Source organism: Condylostylus longicornis, unplaced genomic scaffold (genome assembly GCF_029603195.1).
Source record: "Condylostylus longicornis isolate FDR11 unplaced genomic scaffold, ASM2960319v2 ptg000148l, whole genome shotgun sequence".
NCBI lineage: Eukaryota > Metazoa > Arthropoda > Insecta > Diptera > Dolichopodidae > Condylostylus > Condylostylus longicornis.
The window spans coordinates 798552-818890 of NW_026578116.1; the positions used below are offsets into that span (position 1 = coordinate 798552).

Consider the following 20339-nt stretch of genomic DNA (forward strand, 5'->3'; position numbering starts at 1 on the left):
AAATGCATAATGATCTTAAATTTCATTCAAATTCATGTTCAAAAATTTTCTTACTGTATGGTTCTACGGATGGTATACAACACATAAATCCTTGTTAAAAAATTTTAAATTTATAAATGACATACTAAAACACATAACTAAAAAATTTTTATTTGGTAAGTGTATAGAATTGATTTTACAAATGAATTAGTAATCAACTTTATGACGTATACACTCAATATAAACTCAAAATCATCTCTATAAGTACTTAAAATGTGGTAAAGATAAATTCATATATGAGTGTGTTAATCAATATTCACCTATATAATAAGACAAATAACTTTATGTTGCTTTTATAGTATAAAATTCATAAATAATAAATTTTAGAATGAAAATTTTGTCTAGTTGTTATCAAACTGTTTTCTAAAAGTACCTATAGCAAAAATTTAGTTTTCAGAGAAAAAACAGAAGGATATTATACGAGTAATATATATAGGTGTGTGTAAATATATATTATGGATTTTAGAAAATCTTTGAATCGGAAGAGATAGACATGCCCAAGAGAAATAAATATTTACAATATTATTGATTAAAAGATAAAAAATAAATTATTCGAATAATTGAGACAAGGAATATTTTACATACATCATCATTTTTAAAAATTTGAAGTTAAAACATGAAGATTGTAATTGTAAAATTTAAAATCTCTTTACAATCACACAATTTAAAAGGACCATATACAAATGAGAACTATATGTTCTGATTCAGAATTTATTTTGGTAATTTAAATATAAAAACATTTTTATATTAGATATGAAGAGAGTATAATTTTAAATTTTCTTTTGCCTAATTGATTAGTTATAACATCCTAATTATTACTCGGTATTTGGGTAACAGCATTCATCAAAGTAAAGAAATATTTCACTTTATATAATCAAAGGTGTTTTGAACTATGCAAGTCATTAGAAAATTAAAATATTATTAAACTAAAATAGAATTGAGAGTAAATTGCAATAATTAACATTACAGTTATCAGCTTTTGAATTTATTTGTGCTATAAGTTTAATATTCAACCTTATCTATGGTAATTTTAATATAGAACATATTTTTAATACAAATGATATTAATGTATAAATAATGTTTATTAATGTTTATAAAAATAAAAATAATATAAATAATATTTTATTAATGAGTAATACTAGCAAAAAGAAGAGTACTTCGTCTCAATCTCGTCATTCAATTTCTCTGATTTTATTAAAAAATTGCATATGTATGAATTTCTTTTTTATAAAAATTTTTTTAAATTATAATTCATTATATTGTCTATAAGATTAAACACACACAAAGCTTACAAATCAAATGAAAAAGATAATACATATGAAAATGAATCGTTTTTTAAAGTTATAGGATTTTCAATCTTTGAAAAATTTTATGAACCATATCTTTCAAAAAATATAATATAGGCATAATCTGAACAAAAAGACACCCATTTTTTAAAAGTTTTGACTGCCGTTATTAAAATTATTGAGACAAAACAAATAATTAATATTAAAAAGCCTTACAATTCAAACAAATCAGGCAATTTTCTATTTATAACTTGAAACTTATTTCATAAACAATTGCATTCAAAATACTTAAGATTAAAGAAAAAGGGCCAAAACCAATTTGAAACTGTAAAATGAGACTAATTATGGTTATATTGGGCAAATGCAGCTATACTGATTACTGTACGCTATACTCAAATCAGTAACCAAAAGCGACAACAGTGTATAAAGTGTAAAAACAACAAAAGCACTTGCAAGAGCTTTGAAAAATTCAATGATTTCTCACCCGCTGTTATATTGTGTTATTTATGCTATAGATTTGTATAAATTATAAATCATTGAACTTTTTGAAAACTCTTTGATTACAATATGTATATATATAAAAAATTTATATATACTTTGATAATGTGTATATACCTACACCTATACATATGTATACTAAAAATGAAAAATTTACTTTTGATATTTTGTTCATTGAAATTTTTATTTAAGTATTATTGCTCTTCTTAGAATTTTCATTTAAAATTTAATTGATTTATAGAATGATATAACAGTTTTTTTTTTTATATAAAAGGAAAAACCCAATTAGATATCAATTTATGTTTATATGGGCACCATTAATTAATTTTTTTTATCCCACTAAATAAATATTCTATGTATATATATATAATATTAAATACATAATGTGCAAAAATAGAGAAATGGAAATAGGGAAAAATTAAACAATTTACCATCAAGAGTTTTAATGTACATATGTGCGAATAGAACACCATTTATTGAATACAAATATTAAGCAAGAGACACAAAGAAACTAGTGTGGCTAGCACATAACCGACTGAAAAGTGTATTTTAAGTTTTAATGCTAGTGCTGCACGGAATCACGAAAATGTTCTTTAAACTTTTCTTTTTAAAGTATTAAGGAGTAGTTGTTATAAGATTTTAGTTAAAATACCTAGAGAAATTCATCAGTTTGTTTCAGAGGCATGAGAACTCAAATATTAAATTTTAAGAAATTCCGTCAATTAGTTCCATTTACATGGTGAAAAATTTAAGATCTAACATTACAGTAAAAGTTGGTTTTTTCGAGCTAAAAAATAATTTTTTGTCAATGTTTTCAAAAAATTGTTTAGGTTATTCTTTTAAGACCCTACATTTATGCGCAAAAATTTGAGTTCAGAGCCGGTAGTAAAATTTACCGAAAGTTTCTTTAAAATTGCGTGCGATTTCTTGTATTCTCAAATAAAACTTACGTAAACATAAAATTTCAAGTAATTCTGTTGAATATTTTTTTAATAATGTAAAACGGGCCGGTGGTAAAAATCTAGTTCACATGGATAAATTTCCATGCAAATCATGGAAAGGTGCATTTGCACCTTTTACTCGATGTGTGAAATTTGGTACCATCACGTAACTTCCTTTATCATATGCAATGCAGTCGTTAATAAAGCTCTTATACACAATAACGTACACGCTTGTATTTCATTTCCTTTGATATTGGTTGCTTTTTCTCTCTGTTTTGTTTTATTTTACGTTTTACTTACGTTTACATTATAAATTATGATCGAGCAAAGAGTAATTTCTGGAAAAAATATCTATGTACATATACATATTTTTAAACTAATTGATAATCAATCGATTAGAGTTTATATTCGACGTGTTTTTAAAAAGGTAATTAAGTTATTTTACATTTTATTTATAGCGATGTACATAATGTATGCATACGTAAATACATACCACATGAATATAGTTAATCATTTTAAATAATTCATAAAAATTATTATTGACACCATCATGATAGATTTTTAAACACGATATTGGCTTTTTACCCTTTTAGTATTTGTAATTTTATATGTAGATTAAATTAATAAATGATTATAGAGATAAAATAGAAAAAAAAAATATTTCAATACTATACTTTATATATTTATGCAGGGTGATTTTCATGATATTATGTAGTGTCGATAGAGGAATATTGGTCAAAATCCTGACTGAGGATTGCTGATCAAAATTTATGCACTAATCGAATGGAATTTACATAGAAAACTTTTATAATTACAGAATTTCATTGTCAACTATATAGAAACGAACCATTCTGTGGAAATATTGCTAATTTGAATTCGCTCCTACTGCCTACATGATACAGTGGTTTTACTGAAAAAAGACGAACTTAATAATTTTTGTATTCTATCAGAGGTGGCCAAATTGCTGCTTGCGAGCCACATAAGCTTCTTTGAAATATTTTTTAATTGGCTCCCAATAAATGTACTCTAATTTTCGTAGTAAAAGAGTAGGTTTCATTTTTAACCCCAGACCAATTTTGTAAATTTGACTAAAATGGAGCTTTGAAGATAACAATTATTACTATTGCTCTTATTACAGATATAATTATTATAATTTGAAATTTTGAATATATTAAGTTTTAAATAAAATTTTTATTTGCGGCTCTCAAAAAAATTCCAAATTTTGAGAAATGACTGGTATTTTCAAAGAGATTGGCCACCCTGTTCTCTATAAAATTAATGCTTAATTTTAATTATTTTAGATCATTATGACACCCTATGTATATAAACACCTTATTCATTAAAATATAATATTATTCATATGCTGCCTATATGATTATTATCGTAATTTTAAATTCAGCAAAATTCAAAAAAAATTTATTTATCAAATGAATTCCGAACGCGAAAATATTTTCTATTAAAATTTCATACGTTTCTATTTTAATAGCGAATTAATTTGAAAATATTGAATAATTTACATAATAAGTATGTATGTATATATTTTATGAAAATAAAATATGCATGCATTTTAATTATAAAGGTGTTCTTTGTAATAATTTGCACTTTTAATTACAATTCGCATCTTTAAACGACTAAAATTTTTGTATTTCTGTATTATCTCTATTGAAAACATTTGCCATTACCTCATAATTCTGTATGTATATATATATATATATATATATATATAATTCATTTAAAATTTAATTGCATTTAATTGCATCTACATTATAATTATTTTTAAATTTTTTTAATTCACATCAAATGATAATTTGAATTTTATGAATAAAAACATAAAATTCATTTAAAGATAGAAGATTTTACAAAAATAATAATTAATAATATAGAAAAAAAAATATTATGTAATTTTATAAACGGTTTAGAATAGAATGTATAAAATGTTTGATAAATTGTTAATTAAAAATAGTTTTGTTAATTAACAGTATAAAATATTATGAAGACTCTAATTAGGGAACGCAATTACACGCAATAATTGTAGTTTGAATTGGAATTTAATTTAATTTTAAATTTTCAGACTTTTAAGATTTTAAGGTTCTTATTATTGGAGTGAAATTAAACTCGCACAACTCAATAACCAAAACCTAATATAATAATGCATTAAATGTTAAACTTTAAATTGCTCCAAAATATCGCTCTAAATTAGGAATATTCTGTTCTTATAAAATTATTTTCTTATAGTTATAGAAATGTTTATGAATTTTCTCTTGGTTTCCTTCATTTTCTTTGTGAAGAGTACATTAACTTTCGTATGGAATTGAAGAAATTGTCTCCGGTATGAATATTCTTGCTCAGCGCGTTCGTTAGACAAGTGCGTTCGGCAGTGCGAACATGTCATAACTCAAAAACGAATCGACATCAAACTTTTCCAAGTTGTTTCTTTTTTCCAAAGAACGGACGCTGAAAATAGACCAAAATAGCCGCCATACGATTCAAAGAGATTATTTCGAATATTTTCGAATGTATAACAGAGATATTATGTATATTCTGAAAATGGAATTACTGCAGTGGTTCAGGTAACTGTCATACAATTCTAAAAGCTGATTTTAAACATTTAGAAAAATTACAAAGTTAAATTCATGAAACTTAACAGTTGTGTGTCCAATTATCTATATGTCAGAAATATCCGTGAAATTTCTACAAAATGGTTTGATAGGTCGAGTAATTGCCATAAAACAATCAAAGCTAATTTAAAATATTTGAAAAATAAAATTTTTAAACTCATAGATTGTCAAGGTGCAGGAAAAATTTCAGTCGATTTATATCGACTAAAATGTTTGTAATTGTTTTATAATAAAGTTGGGTCAAACCAATGGTTTGTATTGTAGCACTTTTCCCTTCAACAAGTGAAAATTCTGCTTTTAAATACAGTCTATGTATAGCTATCACACTATTAAAAATATTTTCATTTAACTATTTCTAGGATTGCATATATTTAGGATGATGCATATATGCAGTCTTTGAAATAAAGCAAAAATTAATATAAAGAGGGGTTAACATAATGCTCGATTTTAAGGGTTAATTGTGTGAGTTAAGAAAAATAATTATATTTTTTAATTTCACGGAATTTACCGTTAGCTTTCTGCGTTTATAAAAATTTGGAAAAGCTTGCGGTTTCGGAAATATAAGGTGTCAAAAATTCAAATTTTACGAATTTCAAGAGGTGATAACTTGAGAGGGGGTGGAGATGGAAAAAAATTTTCTTCAAACAAAGTAAACTATTTATTAATATCTAAAAGCTCCTAAAATTTCAAGCTTCTATAGTCTGGGGTCTAGAAGAAAAACGACATCAAAAATTTGGAAAAAAAGGACTTTAAATAACGGCAAATTTGAGAGGCCATTTTGTTTTTCTTAAGTTGAGCTATAGTATACCGCGCAAGGAGAAGCAAGCCACTGCCTTTCTGCGTTTGCAAAATTTCAAAAATGCTTATGGTTTTATTGCAACAAATATTTAAAAAAGGCCATTTTTAGGGTTTTGGGGGGTATAACTTCTAGAGGTGGGGAGATGATAAAAATTTTGTTCTACGGAAATAAGTTTCTAGTGAAGATCTATGTACGTATTAAATTTCAGCCTTCTATCTTCAAAGGTGTAGAAGTTTTGTAAACAGACACACGGACAGACGGACGGACGGACGGACAGAGTGAAACTAATAAGCACTTTTTTCAAAAAATTTTTTGGAAAAGTGCTAATAAAATTTAATATCACACAAGAGCAATTACAAAACTATAAATATTTTGTACATATACACCTAGTAAATGCATAATATAAAATAAAATTATGATTTAGAAAATTTTTGATTTTGAAATTTATAATATTATGATTTATTTATAAATCTGTCCAGTAATAATTTATATTACAATATTACGATATAGAAATCTGATGTGACAAAATTTAAAGGGCTTCATAATAATTTATCGTAAATTTTTCATAAAAAAAAAATTAATTAATTTCAAAATTGCGAATTATGTGCGTGTTAATAAACCAAAACCAGAGTAAAATATCAAAAAAAAAAAAAAATTTTAAATAAAATTTGAGATAAAATATTAACCCTGCGCTTGTAATGCATTCATTTATGTAGGATAAGTGTACAGTGTTTTATATAAATATATTATGCAAATTGGTTAATGTATAACAGTTTAATAATATTAAATCATAAAAGTGGTGAAATAATTTTTAAAATATTTCATTCTAATTGCACCACAATGTAACCCTTTTTTTTTATTATTATTTTTTTAATAAGTAAATCTGTACGAACAAAAAAAAAATTAAAATATTATATGATGGCAATTATCATTTTAATTTATTATATTAATGTCAATTTTTTGTTTTAATTTATAATATTTTGGAAATCATATATATTTAAATGTTTGTGTTAGTTTTATTTTTATATTATTTTTTGTTTTTTTTTGACTGAATCCATAAATTTTTCACATCCGCAAAAATAATTTAATTTGTTTAAATTGTTTATGATTCTGACATTTTAATGATTATTAAAATATAACATCGAAAAAATAAACTAATTTTTTTTTTTGGTTTTGATGCACAAAATAAAATTTTTCAATCAGAAACAATGAGGCAATCAAAAATGCATCTATAGACATATTTATATTTGCTCATGTGATGCGTATATTTCAGCCCATGTATAATTTATGCACTGAATAAATTTAAAAACCAATTAAAATTTTAGTTTAATAATTATGGGAATTAAAAACGAAGGTTTTATTTTTAAAGAAAGTCCTAAACTTCATTCAATTTTGTCGAATATTAAATGCATGAATACGATAAATTTTTTTAATATATTAAATAGAATGTCTATTATAGTATAAGTATGAGTCAGAAATTTTAGCTCAAATCTCAATTCTTGACATACACAGAGCAATTCGAAACTTGGAGAATTTTAATAAAATTATAAAAATGTCCGAATTTTCTTCCATACGATGTACAAAATATTAGCAAAAATTAAGTTTTTATAGGTAGTTTCCGTTTAGAAACTTCCATTTTATTATTGAATAATTTAAAATTTCTCATGAAGTTTTTATTAAATTTGTAATTTATTATTATAGAATTATACGAGAATAATAATGTCAAACAGCCATTTTTTATGAATGAAAATTGTAATATTTTAAAGATAGGAAATCAATTTTAATAGTTCATGAAACTTAAGTGCATGAATGAATATTTATTGTTCACTAATCAAATTACAAGAAATATTTATTAAAAGAATTTAATTTATATATGGAATTTATATATATAGGGTAAACATTAAATTTATAGGTAAGATTTCCATTGAACCATCCCCAAACTCTCGAAATTGCTCGAATTTTTAACTTTTCCATTTCTCAAAGGTGTGACATTAAAGTCTTGTATGTATTTAACAATACTTTAAATATTTAATCTATATACATACCAAAATCAGGAATATCTTTGAAATTCACTTACCTGTAAAAGAATAAAACGAAAAAATTTTATATGTAAATTTAAATTGAAATGTTAAAATAATTTTAAAAAAATATTAATTGTAATTTATCTATTTTACAGTCATGAAATTGAGAGCCAAAAGCAACCTACTTATAAGAAATTCATCCATAGAAACAAATTATATCCAAAATATTACTTTCTCTCGAATCTTTCATTCGAAAAGGTTCAAAATGTAATTTTGTTTTTAAGATAAACTATTTTAATTTCTTTATTTATAAATTAATAAATTTATAATAAGCAAACCAGTTTCAGAAGACAAATATTAGAGCTTCCTTTTATAGACTTAGAGCCTCAAAAATTGGATTCGGAATATATTCTAAATTTTTGGGTCGAATTAATTGAGTAGTGTCTAGTTGACATAAAGCAGGAATTCTTTTTAAAAAAATCTAAAAACATTTAACGCACTTTTGAAAAATCGTAATCATCATTAAATTTAAAATATACTGAAAAATTCAATTAGAAATTTGTGGAGGAAATTATTTTTCCAAAATTAACATACATAGATTCATACATAATATTTATTCAACAAAATATGCCTGTTAAATATGCCAAAAAAAGATTTTATTTCAAAATTCCAAGAAAAAAATAAATAAGCGAATTTGGCGAAAAAGTTAAAGAAAAACTATTTTTAGAATCAAGGATGTCATTAATACGTTTTCAATACAAAAGTTTTAATATTTGTGATATGCACACACTTTGCATACATATATTATAAATTGTACTATAAGCAGTAAATTTTCCTTAGAATGTGCTAGTATAATTCAAGTATACAATTCGTATGAAAGCTATACTCTAAATTTTCATCTGATTTTTGCATCATTATTGAATAATTTTTTTTTTGTTTTTGTTTTTTTTTTATTCATTTTCTTCCATATTATAACGGTATTCAATACATTATTGTATTTCACACTTTTTTTTTGCCATACAAAAATATTGTAATATTGAATTTTTATTTTTAAAATTCAAGAAATAAAATGTTGTGTATATAATTATACATACATACATTACTGTATATGATATATGTACATACTTATATAATGTAGATGAAATTCCATTTAAATTTTTAAAGGAAAACGAAAAAAAAGAACTATACCAGTAGGAGAATAAATTATACATATATAGAATACAAAAGAAATAATATAAAAACATTATAGTATAAGAGCAATCTTTAATCCTTAAAAAAAAAAATAATAAAAAAACGAAAAAAAAAACAAACAAAGAAACAAAATTTTAAAATTCCAAAGCAGTTGAATATAAGAATTCCTAAGTGAATTCAATTTGGTTTATTAAATTCCATTAAAAAGGACGATTTCTTAGAATATTATACTATGTGCATACATTGTATAATGTGTGGCAAAAATTTAGGATGTTTACAGGGTGCTTAAGTGGGTATTTCTAAAGAAGAAGGCAATGAAGCCAGGGGGGCAAGAAATAATACAAAAGATATTTTCACTTTGTTCGCATCACATTTTCAATTTATTTCAAATTTTAGCTTTTTCGTTTTAATTGTGAAAAACGAAGGGTAGAACGAACTCAGTTTAAAATTCATAAAAATCTCCGTCCAATCAGTTTTCATGGATGTTATCAACTTTATTAATTTACAAAATATTTTAAACCGACAATAGCTTTTCATGGTACTCGAATGGCACAAGACGAAACTCAACTAAGAACCAAATTTACATTTTTCGAGGAATGTTAACTAAAAGCTAACTAGTGTCCTTAAAATTGTAAAGAAATGTTTAAAAACGAATTTTCACAGTTTTTGTTTTTGTAATCTAGACAATATAATTGCGATCGGTTGGGTGTTGGTTACATCATATTTTTTTTATTTCCGAACTTTTATCGAAACTAGAGATGTGGAAAACGAAATCAAGAATATTAAAAGACAAAAATAACACAAAAAAAAAATCATTTCATAAAGAATTTTTTTCCATCTTTTATAATGTAACAGTTTGTAACACAAAATCTTGTACACTCTGTATATGTATCAAGTTACTAAAATGTATTATTCGTATTATTACAATGTGTTCTCTGTTTGAGAAATAATTTTTTTCCATTTAAGAATTCAAACTTAATCCATTTTTGTTGTACCCGTTTGCAGGATAGAAGTAATAGGAAATTGCAATATCATACAAAATTTTCTTTTAGGTCTGTTTTTAGTATATTGTATTTATGTAAATAATGTAGTACAAAATATAAGATTCCATACAATAAACCACTCCATTTAACTTTTTCGACCAAAATAGTTTCATCTGATAATAAAATGATTGTTTTGTTTCCAAATTATTGCTTTGTTTTTTGAGTTTCCATTTTATAAATATTTCTCTAAATTTTCATCATTTCCCGTGTTTTTAATTATGTGCAGTTATTCATAAATTTTATAGATGAAAGAGTGCTAGTAATGAAGATAAACAGTGCAATTCGGGACAGTATTGTGTAATGCAGTTACGTGCAATATATGATTTTGTTCATATAGTTTCAAAAAAATGGAACGTAGAATTTCAAATTATTGTTCAAATCTCAAATATTAATGAATTATAAAGAACAATATTATTCGTATTAATACATAATGTGCCAAATATTTATTCACATGTTTCTAAAATAAGACATCCTGTATATCGAGTAAATATAATAAGTATAATATTTTATATATTTATATTATAGAAAAAAAATCGAATTTTCAGTATTTTTCAATAAGAAATACAAATAAGTATGAATAATATTAAAAAATAAATATAATAATATATTTTATACGTATAACAATATCGAAATGTCTAATGCGTATTTGGAAATTATTATTCTTAAGAATTGAGAAAATTTATCGAGAAAAGAATATAGAGGAAATTTAATGTTATAATGAAATAATTTAATTTTCTCTCAAATTTCGGGTTTTATTTTTCTTATTTAATATTTGGTTTACTTACAACATATTTTTATTTTGAAATTTACTTCACATTTTTTTTTTTGGTGAAGCATGCAAAATATTTTACGGCTCAAAATCGTAATAGGAAGGTAGTATAATGGATTTCAACAAAATTCTATTCACAATTCGATTTTTAAAAATTTTAATTCACAATCTCCACTTTTATGTAAATTCATTTTTTTGTAGTAAATAATTTTTTATCGAATTTTCATGATCACTTTGCTTTTCTTTCCTATCTTAATATGACAGAAAAATTTTTAGTTGAATTTGAAATCGCGTTATAAATATTTAAAAATGACTTATAAAATGTTTCTATTCAGGCCAGATCTACATTATATTTAGAGGCTCAAATTTAGCATTTTAAATATTCTGAATTGTTAACTTACAAAGGCCATAATATATTAAAAATAATTTCTATTTAATATTCAATTAAAAATTTGTGTAGGAAAAATTGAAATTAAAAAGTTTAAAGGCAAAAATATTATAAAAATTAAAAGGATTAGCGACCTTGGATATACATATAAAAAAAAAAGGATTTTTTTTTAATTTTATAAAAAGTTTTCAGTGTAATTTTGATTCACGATTAATTTATTTTAACTCAGTTTACATATACATATTCACATGCACATACATACAATTGCGGTTCCTTCAAATGCTGGCATATACTAACATTTATATATGGGTAATAAATTTTTGAAATTAAATTTATATTATGAAAAAAATTTATTAAAATTTTAAAATAATATCGGATTAAAAATATCTTAATGGCCTTTAAGACAAAATTCTTTGATAAAATAAAATTATGATCGTACCTATTATTTTTCTCAAGGTTATAAAGTATTAAAGTTTTTAACACGAAATGAGAAAGATTTTGTTATTTTCTTTTTGTTTTATAGATATTTTAATTAATAAATTTATGTACAGATCTGTGCTCATATTATATAGTATATAATAATTGTATATACTCGTAGAATGATAAAATAATAATTATATTAGAAAATATTAAAATGATTGAAAATTGGCTTTCCAGATTTAGGTGTCGAGCATAAAAATCGAAAGTAATAACATCGAATCCAAGCTATAATTTTGTTTTTAAAGGATAAAGATATATTAAGAGACAAAATCAAAGAAATTTACTTCAAATTTACTTCAAAATTAAGAGAAACTTTTTCCATCACACCAAAATTTGTTTCAGCAATTTTTATCATATTTGCAAAATAGTGGGCATTAATTAATTAGCTTTCGTTTATGATTATAAAATTTTCCTAATTAAATTCGGCAACTTTTTTTTTATTATAATAAAAAGCGTGGGAATTTTAAGAGCAAAATTTTCAAATATTTCAAAAAAACCAAATTGTACATTACTTACTCATATTATTTTATAAAAACACACAATAACCTGATTAAATCTTGAATTTTCAAAAATTCAAATAATTTTTAATTTCTTTGGCATTTTTTTAATAAAATAATTTACTGATTTCTTCCACATTCCTATAATATGGATGAAATTATTAAACTATCCGAAATATATTTCCTAGAATATAATAATGTTGTGGTCGGTTATACAAGTATAGCTATTGTGGTATTCATAAAGAGATCATACATTTTTTTTATTTTAATACAAAATTTTAGAATTTAAAATAGTTTTGGGTAAATTATTAATAATTTATATGAAAAACTTTATTAAGAAAATCTAATTTTTTTTTTATCTTATTTTTGTTCTTTTATCAAATATTTGTTCCAAAAAAAACTTTAAATCTATTAACCCCTAAAGGTAATAATCTTTATATAATATAGTTATGATATATATAGAATTCAAATTCAAGTTTTTTATATAAGAATTCCGAGTAATATATTTTATAAGTACCGTTTAAGATAATATTTTAGAATACTATAAGATCATTTTAAAAATTATGGAAAATTTCTGATAATATTTAAGTATATATATACATATATAAGAAATGTGGGTCGAGATATAATGAAAATATCTAAATGAATAATGTTATATGTATATGTGTACTTGAAATATGAATGAAATTATTAGACAATTAAAATAATAAATTTTTTATATAGATTTAAAGATTTCATTTACGATATAGAATGAAGGATTTAAATTAAAAAAAAATTTAATAATAATTTTACAAATTATTAAATTATATACTTTATATATACAGGGTGATTCGAAAAGGCATACAACAATATATACCATTAGTTAGAGGATCGAAAATGGATAACACATTTGTTCCGGACTGGGTGCTAAATTTCAAATTTCCGAATTCCATAGGGATTTAAACGAATTTTCACGAAATTTTTACTTATCCAAGTTTTTTTTGATTATAACTTCCGTTCTGAAAAAAATGGGAATTTCAAACAAACAGTTTTTGAAAGGCATAGTAAAAGACTTAAAATAGACATGCTGCTTGATTCTGTATTTTATGTATCTTCGGAATACAAAGCATTCGAATTTTAGGCTAAATTAAATTTTTCCCTTGTTTTTTTTTTCAGTTTCTTCTAACTAAATAATTTTGTAAGAAATTTTTTAAAAGCTTGAAAATTTTTTTTTAAAGAATTTTGCCTAGTCGTTTAAGCTTTAATTTAAGTCGTCAAGCATTATTGAGATTGAGATTTGGCGCCCAGTCCATAACAAATGTTTTACCCATTTTCGATCCTCTAATCAATTGAATATGTTGTTGTATACCATTCAGAATCACCTTGTATATATGTATTAAATTTATCATGAAATTTAAGAATTCCATTGAAACTTTTTCGTATACATATTTGTATCTATATACAAATTAATAAAATATTATATGGAGTAAGATAAAGAATACTTTGCATTTTAATGTTGAAGACTAAATACTATGCTCTAGATTTTTAAAAGTTAAAAGTTAAACTAATAAAACTAAGTAAATTTTAGTTTAAATAAGATAATTATTTATTTCAAATAATATACAATTTTTAAAATTTAATAGTGTTATTATTACTATTGCTTAATTTATTTAATTAAATTTAAAATTAAATTTTTTTTCTACATCCTTTCGCTTCTGAATTATCATTCTTTCAACATGGGAAATTACTGTAATAGGCAATTTAATATTATATTTTTCAAGTTTACACCTTTTTTTTTTATTTTCCTCCTAAATGTATGCAATAATATTAGGTAAAGAAGGTAAATAGAAAATTTAAAAGTATTAAAGGAGTTTTAAAAAATTTAGAAAAAAAATGGCTTATTAGTTTCAGTCTGTCCGTTCGTCTGAGCGTGGACATGCTAAAAAAGCTTCTACACCATTGACGATAGAAAGCTGAAATTTCATATATTAATTCAGAAGTTTCTTTAACTAAAATGTTTCCGTAGAAAAAAAATTTCCAAATTTCTATAAATTCAGAAAGGTATTCGGGCATTTTGTTAATGGCCTTATCCTAAATGTATACAATATTTGACATATTGTGGTACATAAATGAAAGTAATTTATATATTGTAGTTAATAGATTGTTTTTAAAAAAATTTCTATTTTCACTTATTAAAAGGAAAAGTGCTAGTTTATGTTTTTTTCCTAAGTCACTTGATTCAATCTTATAACTTAAATTTTGGATATAAAATGTGTTTGGTTAAAGTACTTTTGAAAAGTTATTTTATTATTAATTAATTAAAATAATAATTAATTACTGAAAGAGATATTGTAGTAAAAGAAAAATTGCCGATATTTCTGCCTTTTTATTGTGTATTTAAGACTCTGAAGTTTTATTTATTTATCAAAAGCAATAAAAATTTTCAAGAGAAAACATTGAATTCTATGAATAATAAAAAAAAATTATTTTTCCATGAACTAATTTAAAGTTCACATAATATGTATTTAAATTAAACGCAAGCTCATATAATAATTTGGTCAAAGAATGACGGCATACGCTGATACATACAAATTTTTGTTTTTTTTATTTAAATGGTATTAAAATTTTACAAGAGAGACCAACACCATTTTCTTTATACACAAAATACTTGCTACAACATTTTCGCATTGGACTCAATAAATTATATGACAACTAAAGTATATTATGTAGAGAACAAAAGAAAATATTTAGAAAAAAAAAACACAAGAACAAAAACAAAACTAAAAAAAAAAATTCTTAAATTATCTTTTTACATCCTAAAGTTAAACTTACACATTTGAACCTCGACATATAACCTCGAATATTAACATACATTCATATAATAAGAGAATAGCAAGAAAAAAAAAATGAAAAATACGAGCAAAAAAAAAAAAAATACTCTTATTTCCCAACTTTTTTTTGTTGCTCTTTCTTTTATCTCTTACTATCCGGATCGGAACTTAAAGATGTTTGAAAAGTTCATCCTTCCTATTCTACTTTATGTAAATGTTGTGTAACTATGTATGCATATTCATGTGAATATATTATTAATATTATATTGGTATGTGTGTATATATATAGAGCATGAATGGTACATGACCTATTTGAACTTATATGTACATACATAATACATATATAATTATATTCTAAATATATGTACATACGTATATGATATAAAAAATTTGTATACTCTGTAATGTCTTATCTTTCTCTAACTCATTATTTTCTTCTGCCATCTTCCCCTTTCCAATTTAATCGTAAAAAAAAATTGTGTTGTTTTTGATTTTTTTTTATTTTTCTCTTTTTTTGTTTTATTATTCTTGTTTTTTTTTTTTTTTTGTGTCATATTCATTATACATACCTACATTATAACATTGAAGATAAAGTTAATATTATATTTTAATCGGAGTCTTCAAATCAGTCGAACAAAAAGGGGCTCCCGTTTAATGTTTGATACGATGAAAATTAGTTGTAGAATCATGAGATTTCGGAGAGGAAAATAAAAGAGCAAGAAAGGAACTCAATTTTAAGATAAAATTATTAGTTCAAAAATTCAATATATACATGCAAACATACTCAAATTTATAATATTTTGTTAAAATTACAAACAAATATACTATATACATATATATATAAAATGTATATTTGCTAATAATATGTATAATAATGTACTTTTGAATACATATGTCATGTTGATGACATTGATGATGAGATGAAAATGTTCAATAAAAATATTTAGATGCTTTAAATACAATTCTATATACTTCAATATACTTTGATATACTTTTATAAAAACTGTATAATCTCGGATATACTTTCTTATATACGAATACACAATTCACACAGATGTATTTAATATTGTGTTATTTATATAAAAGGATATAAAAAATGGTTTACATTAATTTATGTGGATCTGTTATATATGGTGTTACATTTTATTATTCTTTTTTTTTTTGTTCTTTAAACAGAAAGAAAAATCAAATAATAAAATATCAAAAACAATGTTATAATCCAACTGTTAACACATTATGATGACACAATACTTTAAGCTTAAGTTAATAATGTATAACATTTTTAATATTACCAATAAAGCCAATTTCGATTATTATATTTTATCGAAGGATTTTCTAATCTCTAAAGAGAATTATTAAGGTTCTAAAAAAAATACATAATAGATAATTTTTTAAATTGGAATTGTCTAGAGTATATTCGTGTATATCAATATGAATTTTATTGTTATATATAAATAAACAATGCAGAAAGAAAATAAGATTATCTTTTAAGAATGTGGGAGATGTTCATAATATAAGTTTTCCTACTGCAGTCGCTAGCAGTGATTACCAGTGGCTAGCCAAAACGTAAAACTTTTGACATTTTATGTGAAAAGGAACAATTTTCTTCTTATGTAATGAAAAATAGAGAATTTTTTACGTTTTACGTAAAAAATGTGAAGTATTTTGCATTTTCTGTGAAAAGGAACAATTTTTTTCTTATCCGATAAAAAATACAGTATTTCTTACATTTTACGTAAAAAACGAAAAATATGTTACATTTTCATCGAAAGGGAACCATTTTCTTCTTATGTAATGAAAAATAGAGAATTTTTTACGTTTTATGTAAAAAACGTAAAGTATTTTACATTTTCTTTGAAAAGGAACAATTTTCGTATTATGCAATGAAAAACACAGATCTTTTTACGTTCAACGTAAAAAACGTAAAGTATTTTACATTTTCTTTGAAAAGGAAGAATTTTATTCATATGTAATGAAAAATACAGAATTTTTTACGTTTTACGTAAAAAACGTAAAGTATTTTACGTTTTCTTTGGAAGGGAGCAATTTTCGTATTATGCAATGAAAAACACTGATTTTTTTTACGTTCAACGTAAAAAACGTAAAGTATTTTACATTTTCTTTGAAAGGAAACAATTTTCGTATTATGCAATGAAAAACACAGATCTTCTTACGTTCAACGTAAAAAACGTAAAGTATTTTACATTTTCTTTGAAAAGGAACAATTTTATTCATATGTAATGAAAAATACAGAATTTTTTACGTTTTACGTAAAAAACGTAAAGTATTTTACGTTTTCTTTGAAAGGGAACAATTTTCGTATTATGCAATGAAAAACCCAGAATTTTTTGCGTTATATGTAAAAATCGTAAAGTATTTTACATTTTCTTTGAAAAGGAACAATTTTCTTCATATGTAATGAAAAATACAGAATTTTTTACGTTTTACGTAAAAAACGTAAAGTATCTTACGTTTTCTTTAAAAAGGAACAATATTCGTATTATGCAATGAAAAACCCAGACTTTTTTACGTTATATGTAAAAAACGTAAAGTATTTTACATTTTCTTTCAAAAGGAACAATTTTTTTCTTATCCAATAAAAAATACAGATTTTTTTACGTTTTACTTTACGTTTTTTCCGAAATGGCAGGATTTTTTACATTTCCATTGAGAAATGTTGAATTTTATTTGCACTGGAATTTAGAGTTTTCTACGTTTTATGTAGAAAAAACATTTATTTATGTTTTTCTATGAAAGGAAAGCATTTTTAATGTTTTGAACGAAAATGCAGAGTTTTTTTTACGTTTGCGGAAAACTTTCAGAACTTTCTACGTTTTATTAAATTGTATTCATTTTTTACTTAACATTATGTAAAAGTCATATTACTTTTGACACACATACATATTTTGTAGTTAAAATGTAAAAATTTTGCAGTTTTGATTTAATAAAATTTTTGTCGTAAAAATCTAAGAAGTGTTCCTACTAGAAAATTCTTTTTTCATTTCACATTCTCCAAAGAAAACGTTAATACCAAAGTTCAGAGAGTACAATTCAAATGTGCAAGTATTTTAAATTTAACAAAATATGGTTAATGTCAAAATATCCTGTTATTTTTTCACACTTTCTGTAATTACATTGCAAGTTTTAAATATAACAAGTTCAAATCCTTTTTCAAATAAAAAAAAAAAAATGTCACAAAATTATTTTAGTTTGTACAAAAATTTTATTTTTTAATTTTTTCAATTATAATGTTTTGTTTTTTATTTAAATTATGTATCAAGAAAATATAAAAGAAACTGTTATACAATTTAATTATAAAAAATATTTACCAAATTATAAAATACAAATAGCAAAGAAAATGTTCAAAACAATTACCAAAATAATAAAAAAAAGAACGAGAAAAAAAAGTTAGTTAAAGCAATTAATTTTTCATTTATTCATCGAATTGTTAAGGAACTTTAAGTTTTCTTCTTCCGCCTCTAGAGAAATCTCACAATGCGGCGTATAAAAGTTATAATCTAACGCGTTTTCAACTTATTTTTGTTTTTAAATTTAAACTGCATTAAAAATTCATAACAAAAAAAAAACAGTAAAACAAAATGAAAAAAATAAAAAAATAAATTTTCAAAAGAGAATATTAAAAAAAGAAAAAATGAAGAGGAAATAAAAGTTATTCAAATTGTAAAAAATGAAAATGAAAAAAATTAATACAGGAGTTTTATTCAAGTTTCAATATTTTTTTTGAAAATGCACAAAATAATTTGCTAAAAGTTTGTTTAAAAAAAAAAGAACAAAAAATATAGAAAATTATGAAGAAAAAATGAAAAACCCGTGGTATTTTTGTTGTTTTTTTTTCCTTTTCTGGTTTTCTTGAGATTTCCCCATGTTTTTCTTGACTTGTGTTATTCTTTTTCATTATGACTTTTGCCCATACTCAAATATAAATGCATAGAAAAAATCAAATGGGAAAACGTAAACAAGAAAAAAATATTTTTTGAAGAAAATTTTAGTCCTTTACACAAAAAATATACAATACACAGGCGGCACATGTTTCTATATATAAAAATTTTTATTACAAAAATCTACTCACTTGTAGAGCGTTGTTAGTACAGTTGTTGAAATTTAACACTTTTATTCTAAAGTAAATTTTTAGTTTTATAAATGTTTACAATTTTTAATCACTTGCTATGAATAACATGCTAAATTATATTTAATTTCATTGCAAAATTTGTTTTCAAGGATTTCGTTTCCATCTTTTTTTTTTAGCAAAGACTATAAACTAATTTTAAGTTCTAAATGCTGTAATCTGATGACAAGTTATTTTGTACATATTTATAAAGCAATAGTATGATTTAAGAAGGCTTAAGAATATTTTATTTATTTTTTGTTTTTTAAAATTTTTTTTATAATTTTGTAGCAAAACGTTGGTAAAAAGTAAAACTATTGCAAATTTTCTCTAAAATTTTTGTATTTCATTAAAAATTTTAAAATTAAATTTTTTTACCTATAATTACAGTACTTAAAATCAATAATAATCAAAAATAATGCCAATATTTTGATTTTTTACATTTCATTAGGGCCCTTAAATTTTTGGCATAGAAATGGTTTTTGTACGTTTAGTGATTTAAGATAAGGCTTAAGAAACTAAATAAATTTCTGTAAAAAAAATTTTAAAGTTTCAAAAAATTTCGTGCTAAATTATCGGATTAGACAAAACTAAAAAATTAAAATAAGAGAAAAATTTGATTTTTTCTAAAGTTCTAGTATTTGGTATTTCGAAAATGAAATACAAATTCAAGTATTATTTTGTTTTCAAACCCTTTACTAGCTCTTTTAGAAACTGTTCATTAGAAACTTCTGTTGTTTTTTTTTGGAAGGGAAGTTATAAGCAAAAGAAGTTTAGCCAAGTAGAAATTTCGTGAAAATTTATTAATGTCCCTGTATATTGAAAATCTTTAA

The 20339-nt window shown here is 23.1% G+C and overlaps 1 protein-coding gene across 3 annotated transcripts in view; it reads right to left on the reverse strand.

Moving 5' to 3' along the window:
* Nucleotides 1-20339, reverse strand: part of LOC129615803 (protein alan shepard-like) — a 160979-nt gene that overhangs the window by 50708 nt on the left and 89932 nt on the right. Inside the window, exon 3 of one of the 3 annotated variants that reach the window (XM_055531182.1) lies at nt 7644-8258. The exons of the other annotated variants lie outside the window; for them this stretch is intronic. Coding sequence (XP_055387157.1) covers nt 8232-8258 — 27 coding nt within the window. The 3' untranslated portion in view covers nt 7644-8231. Of the gene's footprint in view, nt 1-7643; nt 8259-20339 lie in introns of those variants that run through there. 3 annotated transcript variants of the gene reach the window in all.